Below are 7,754 nucleotides of genomic sequence, written 5' to 3' on the forward strand. Positions count from 1 at the left end.
CCTATTTGACAATCTGTGACTTGGTTCCAAAAAAAACTTATTACTACAATCAGCAAGACTGAGATCATAATACTTTTGGTAGCTGGGGTGGAAATGAGCAGCCAGGGGTGGGCTGGAGGCAATAAACTGTTACTCTGGCTCTGCTGCAGCCATCTGACCATTGCATTTGGAGGTTCCAGTGCCTTATCAGGGTGACAACAGTCTACACAGGAGTTGGGGGGTAAGTATTTTTTCCCTTAGCAGTGTAGACGTTTGTGTAACAGTTCTTGTTATACAATAAACAAGAAATTATAAAAAAATATTAACATGGGAGTGAATACATCTAGATATATCTTCTTCGAAAAAAAGAAAAAAAACCCCAAACCCAACAGAAAATGACCCTTTCTTGCCCTCCAAGAAGACCCTTCACACTTAAGAGGTAGGTTATCTGCAAGCAATACATTCTAGAATTATTTTAAGGTAAGATGGATCAGCATAATAAAAATATATTAGAACTCCTACACAAACTCACAATTCCACGAGGTTTGGAAGCTTCTGTGCAAGGTTTTCTGGCTGAAAAAGAGTTAGAGATTTTTTTAGGTTTCAAAACAAAAACCAGACACACACATATTGTGTACCCAACTCATTTTAATAACCACACTAAAACATGTTAGCAGCTAGTCACAGGAAAAGTGGCAACAAGGAGCTTGTATACAATACCCTATTTCCACATCCCCGCACGTTCTCCATCAGTGCAATCTGGGATATATCAAGGGTGAGCAATTCACTCCCGAAACAGAACTACAGCCTAGAACTGACATTAACGTGTCCTCAACCAAATGGTAGTCAGACTTCTGAGGCTGAAAAGATGGATTACCAAAACCTTACTTTTGAAAATATATTCAAATAATTGAGTTAGTTGAAGCCAAGAGACTGCTAAGAAGCCGCAGCCTTTACAGACTTAAAGCAGAACAAGAACCATAAAAGACATCTAACCATAAAGTATTTTGTAATGCTGCTAAACTGCAAAATTACCTACAAGCTTTGTGTAGCTTAATCAATTAGCACCAAGCCAGAAGTGCTGAATCCATCAAACTAGATTTCCATATTTACATATTAACATGCATATAATTTTTTAACTGTTAACTGATCCCTAGCTGCAATTCTTTTTCTTGATCGCATTTATAACCATGAACATGTATCACAAAATTGGCTTCACAAGTTTCAGATGTCATGTTGGTAACTGTACTCAAAATTATTCAAGGTTAAGACAGTTTTATTGCTTAAGAAATCTACTTTAAACATAGACATGTTTTATTGAAGGAAGCTTTTACAATACACATATATGCAGAAACAGATTAATTTTAAAAGCAGCTCGATCATATGGTCAATTTCCTGTTAAAAAAAACTAAGAATTTTCACTGTCATGTAAACTGAAGGTATATTATTATCTAAAATACTTAACTTTGTGTTTATAAATTTATTATGACAGAATATGCTAACCTGAAAAAGTAATATTATAATATTCTTAAGTAGCAAACATGCCACATCCTAGATCTGAGTAGAAAAAACAGCATGTTTTTAACCATGGAGCAGCAAATGATGGCTCAAGAAATTAATCTGTTGACGTCAAGAGCCAAGAAACAGGCTATAACTAATCAGTCGTTGCCACCTACTGGACGGTTTGCTACAGTACATTTATCTTCTCGGCACAGAATTTTATTTGGTCAAGGAGAAAAGCTTAAGCTGGGAAAATATGCAAAGGTTGCAACATGCTCAAGCTCAAAAAAACACAAGCTTTAATTTAAAAAACGAAGAGGGAACATGAAACACAAATTCACTGTAATCCTGCACCCTTTCTTAGAATAAAGATACTGACCTGAATCACAAACTATTTTCACATTATACATGAAAGTTATACTCTTATTCTTGCTTTAACTACTTCATATCCTAAGAGAGCTAAAGTCAGGAGAGAGAGACAACTTCACAGTTTAGCAAGTCTATAATAGAAATTCTGCTTATCTTCTTGAGTACCACAGTAACAATGGGTCTGAGTCAAAGTTGTTCAATACAACATCCTACAATGAAATTAAGACTAAAAAACTATTAATGATCCATGAATCGAGAGGTAAAACTAACTCTGGTCTCTGTCGCTGGCAGGACAACAAACGATGACAAATGAATCATCAATTCTGCCACCAGTTTAGTGAAGCTTGCCTCACTCTCAAACGCACTGGACATTTTGCAAAAAAGTCACCCTGCTGGTCGGTCTGAACAGCATTGCATATTCTGAGTAATTAAATTAAGAACAATCGTTCTTTGATATGGCTAGATCATGCTTCTGACTGTGCATCAAGGCAAACGCGTATTTCCTTGTAATACACGGGGAAACAGAATTACTGGAAGGTTAATGTTACCAGTCAAACATTAAATGAAGAGAAGTTGGAAGACTTGATGATGGGATACAAGTGTGCTATATAACTTCTTGATCCATTCATTATGTCATAGCCCTCTGTCATTTCCATCTTGCCAGCGAAGACAAAAATGAAATTATTCTTAGGCAAGGTATATGTAAATTCTATCAGCATAACTATTCCATTTTCATAGGAGCCATCTGTCAAGGACTAGAGTAATTTTAGAACAGCAAAGAAGAACAAAAGCTGATTTAGTTAACATTTTTCAGAACTCTGAAGGAACGAACGGGTGGGACCAAAGTACCACCTAACTTTAAAGAAATATGATGGAGATTTAGTTTTCATGATTGCTAATAATCCACATGCAAGTTAAAGTATTTATTGATGAGCTAATGCTCATCATCTTGCACAGAATCAAAGGAGTACAAGGCTAAAGAGACTTCTTCCTTCAATAACCTATTTGTTTTCAACTATTCTCAGATGAGACCCCCCCCCATGTAACTAACTTACTACTTCTTCACTGAAATTGAGAGTATTACTTGTCCTACGAGCAGTGGACATAAAAAATTATTATGAAAATACTGCTTTGTAAAAAATACCGATTTCTGCTCTCTCCCATTCCTCCTCCTCTATTTTTTTTCCTGTCTTCTCTTTTTGCAAGAGGAACTAACCTAAATCTCTTAACCTTCTCTCATAGGGCAAGTTCTCTAAAAATCCCTTGTTGCTGCTTTCTAGGTTCTTTCCAATTTACCTAGGTTGTTCATAAACGTGAAACTCCAGACTCAATTTTTGCTCCAGCTTAAGCTTTAACAGTGTTTAATAATTAATTCCTTCTGCTTTTAACAGAAATTGTGAAACTTTCTGTTCCAAAAAGACATCTGCCTTTTTTTGTAACACGCTGCTGACTTTATCTACTTTGGTCCGCTACAACTTCCGACATCTGTTCTGCTGAACAGATGCTCAGCAAACAAGACCCAATTTTGTTTGCCTAGTTCCCAGCTATAGTGCTATGCACTTGAATGAGATTCCACCAAGTCGTATTATAAGCAAGTTATCCTGATCGTTTTGAATCCTAATGCTCTGCCTCACACTGTTTGCAAGTCATTTTGCCGAGGTATGATTTATATTTTAAGTATTGTTTCAGTTCCTTTATCCCAGGCCTCAATTACAATATCAAACAGTATGGGGTGAGAGCTACCTCGCTCATTTGATACATCTTCTGTTGACAGTAACGATGGGTAATTACTCTTATGTCATCTTACACGTCTATTGGCTGGTAGTATTAACAGATATTGAGAGGAAAATGGAACTAAACTGTTACTTGTGAGACCTTGTTTTGGTTTCTATTTTATAATTGCTTTGAGAAAAACAAAACCAGGCTCTAGCACATACATGCAGAAAAGGGATATGCAAAACTCTCATTAGTGTTTCATCTTTTGAGCAGTGCAAACTTCATGAACCTTACACCATTAAATAATCACTGAATTTCACAAAGTGTCAGCGCAGAACTGTTTACAGTCTCCATTTCATTTTTAAAGTAGCTTTAATTTGTAACCATTAATCCTATCCTCCCATTAAATTATTAGGCAAAGGACTTGCTCAAAAAAACAAAAGGTGCCAAAGTAATTTCTACAGTACATGCAAACTTAAACGACTCATTCAAGATGAAGGAAAGGCATAAAATCTTCAGAATTCTTTCAGCTTTTGGCCCATGAAGTGAAATCTTTGAGGATTTCCGATGTATCACTGTCAAAGCTTTAAACACTGTTCCTTAAACTGGACTACTGGACTTTTTCTAGGAAGCACTGAAAAACATATAATTTTGCTGAATTTTAAGTAGGCAGGCCCTCCAGCTCCTCTGTCCTGACTATTATTTTACCTATCATACCATGGAAGAGCCCAATGGAAAAAAACAAAACAAAACTGATTTACTTGGAGACTTGAGCCTATTGACAGTGGCAAGTTTTGACCCTCTATAGAGAGTCTTAGCGGTTCAAAAAAAACACAGTTATTTAACTACCCCACACTGAATTCTGATGTCACAACATTCATTCAGGGTAAGAATTGCTTCAGTTCAGGGAAAAAAACCAAAACAAGAAACCACAACAGAAAATTCCAACGCCGAAATTAACTGTTTGTTCTCCTATCAACAGCAGCCCATAGACACAAGTTTTCACTGGCACCTTAACAGCAAGCTTTGACTTAGACCCTGGGATTGACGATGCCTTTAAAACAAGGCATACATCAAGGCAAAAGTTGAGCTTAATGAAGGAATGTAGACTAGACCGCATAGTATCATCTAACAGTAGAAAGGCCTGACCACTGACATAAGCAAAATTTATAGCAGTTAAAAAAAAAAAAGACACCTCACAAGAAAACCTCCAGCACACCCTCACAGAGCTTCAAAAGGATAGCCATAAAAAGTAATAAACTTTCATTTCTTATTCTCTACATTACCTATGCAAGTTCAAACATAATACAACCAAATAGTCATATTTCACAATGGATGATACCATTCAGGATCAGATTTGCTGTAAGATTTTTTTTTTTAATTATCTTAATTTTTTCTTTTCCAAAAATCAGAATTCCTAAGCATACAGACAGTAAATGTTACAATAAAGAGGTTGTCGTACCAATGTGGTCAGGGAATTTCTTTTCATATAAAGTCTCTCCAAGTACTGCAGTCCCTCATCTTTCAGTAACTCCAAAGGAAAGTGATGGAGATTTCGGTAATTTAAGAACAAGTTCTTGTGCCTTTCCAGCTTTGCCTCAGAGATTGTTTTACATAGTTCTGATGCCATGACTAATCCTGTTCCAAGCACCACATCTACTGCATTGCATCTTCTGAAAGCAGACCCATTTCTAGGGAACAAAAAGAAAAAACAAGCCATTATCAAGGTGCATGCCACACATTCTTTTGTGGAAAAAGTTATTACATATTATCTGGTAATTTATCTAAACACACTTATTCCAGTTAATATATAAATAAAGTACCCTGAACATCCACACCATAAAATATGTTAGAAGCAAGTCTTTGACTATTTTGTGGATGAAGTTTTAGCATGTTATTGGACCCGCAATAACAAGATCTTAAAGTATACATAACGCTTTTTTTCCATCCATTTTTGATGGACCTTTCAGATAATTTTTTCAAAGTTGCCACCACAAGAAAAACAAAACAAAACACCTCTCTCTGCTAAGCATTATTCCTGTCCTACACCTATTCTGTGAAGTGTGCTAAAGGAAGAATCCACAGACAAGAAAAATGCCCAATTTATTAGAGGACTTCTTATTCTCAGATAAAAGCTACATAAAGGCGTTTTAGTTAAGCCAGAATGACAAAAGGTCGTGAAAGTTTGTTAAGCTTTCCTGTATAAAACTACGATAAGAATTCATCAGTTAGAAGAGATATTGGGGATCAACAGCCAGTAAGGCCATTTAAAAATAATAAACTAACGTATGAGAAGTCTGAAACTTACAGAAAGAAAATTTATAGAGCTAGATGTGACAGCAGATTTTCAGCTCTCTCTACTAAAAATAAACCCAGAAAGAACTAAATGCCAAGCTTTAACTGACAATTTCAAAACCAGAAAACAAAAGTATGAAGACAAATTAAAAATTAACTCATATCTGAAACCAGACTTTATTTAGCTTGTTTTTCATGTATAGCCAAATTTCTAGTCATTATTATGTTTTCTAGATTTCGATAACAGCAATGCTACATCTTTTCAACTGCCTCAGAGTCAGGAAAACATAATAAATACAGACTAAATAAATAATTTTAAAGTTACCAGTTTGCTACAGACTCACGTGTATAAATTAATTTCCATTAACGAAAGGCAAGGAATTGTAACTGCTTTCCAACAATAACATTTTCTATTTTAGTTCATTCCTTTACTGAAGGAGAGATTTCTAATCATAACAGATATTGGAAGTGAAGGTACTGAGTTATGATCAAGAATCCCATCTGATTATACAGAAGTTGTTCTAAACAAAACTCCCTACCCAGCTGAAGACTCACAACTGGACCATGCATGTAAATCAAACTACTTTATCGGTTTCAGTAATTCCCTTGATTTGCAGATAAGCAGCTTTTATCAGTGACCTATGTCCTTCTGGAAGAATACAGCATTTATTTTCTTAACAGTCTCAATCACTACCAATCATAACTTAAGTGTAACATCCTGGACGCCTTTTCTAGTCTTGAGTTATCCCCGATTCAAGCCATGCTAAGATGAGTTCTGCAAGCAAATGATTACCCTGTTGAGAACCCTATGTAAAATTATAAAGCATCAGTCCAACTTTGGTTAAACAGTATTCATATAAGAACCATGGTTGTTAACAGTTGCCTTCCCTACCTATCTTAAGGAGACAGAGTACACACACTGCTGGCCCTTGGCACCAGCAACACTGAAGTTACCTTAATTCAGCACATAAAGAAAAATTAAGTCACTACAATTCCAAACTCCACATCTGCAATCAGCATTAACATTATTCAAGGAAAAGCATTAGAATTTTTAACGTGCATAACTTAAGAGTATTTGAGCACTAACTGCTACAATATAAGAAATAGCAAAAGAAAGGTCATCTTTCCCCAGAGTATTTTTTTTTAAAATGAAAATCTGTGAAGTCACAAAACACATACATAAATACCCCGTAGCCTTCCAATTTGTCCAGAGATTCTTTTTAGGTATTCTGCACTTGTGGAATTCTCCTCAGAGCTGTGACTCCATATACTGATTGGACCACATTTAGCCACGGCACACATAAATACACAGACATGCAAGCCCACAAATGCAAAGTCCAGTCACAACGTATTTTGGCTCTTACTTCAAAGGAAAATCCTCATACTCCCTTCCACCCCCAGCCAAACTTTTTCTCTCTAAACAATCTTTTTCCAGAGATGAAACACAGCACTACCAAAAAGGAACAGCCAAAATCACGGTCTTTAAAGAAGGTAAAAAGGGAGGATGAGGAAAGATAATACCCACGGATGATGGCCCTGTGAGGACTCAAGTCATTCAGGGTAGAAAACCGCCGTTTCACAGAGGATGGAGCACAGAGGATGGAGAACGTAGAAATAAGCGCTGAGCCCAGGACAGGGAGCGGAGGCTATGTCAAGGCGTGCAAAGGGTGACACCGGGAGGCTCAGGAGACCCCCCCGGACCTGCGGGCCGCCTCCAGCCCAGTGGGACCGTTTGGGGGGAAAGGGCGCACACAGGCACACGAAAACTTGGAGGAGCCGCAGGGCGCAACAGAACAAGGCTATGAGGTGGGGCTGCACGGAGCCGCCCTGCTCAGTGCTCCCTGGGCCCTGGGGGAGGCCGGTCTGTCACGGGTGGGTGCGGGGAAACCGGGCTG

General features: G+C 37.3%; 1 protein-coding gene across 1 annotated transcript in view; it reads right to left on the minus strand.

Moving 5' to 3' along the window:
- The window catches only part of LRRC28 (leucine rich repeat containing 28), a 47,558-nt gene extending 42,302 nt beyond the window's left edge, over positions 1-5,256 (minus strand). Inside the window, exons 1-2 of the mRNA XM_009708323.1 lie at positions 5,027-5,256; positions 512-552 (exon numbers count right to left, since the gene is read on the minus strand). Coding sequence (XP_009706625.1) covers positions 512-552; positions 5,027-5,194 — 209 coding nt within the window. The 5' untranslated portion in view covers positions 5,195-5,256. The remainder of the gene's footprint in view (positions 1-511; positions 553-5,026) is intronic.
- Positions 5,257-7,754: the final 2,498 nt, after the last annotated feature.

Source organism: Cariama cristata, unplaced genomic scaffold (assembly GCF_000690535.1).
Source record: "Cariama cristata isolate BGI_N322 unplaced genomic scaffold, ASM69053v1 scaffold10289, whole genome shotgun sequence".
NCBI lineage: Eukaryota > Metazoa > Chordata > Aves > Cariamiformes > Cariamidae > Cariama > Cariama cristata.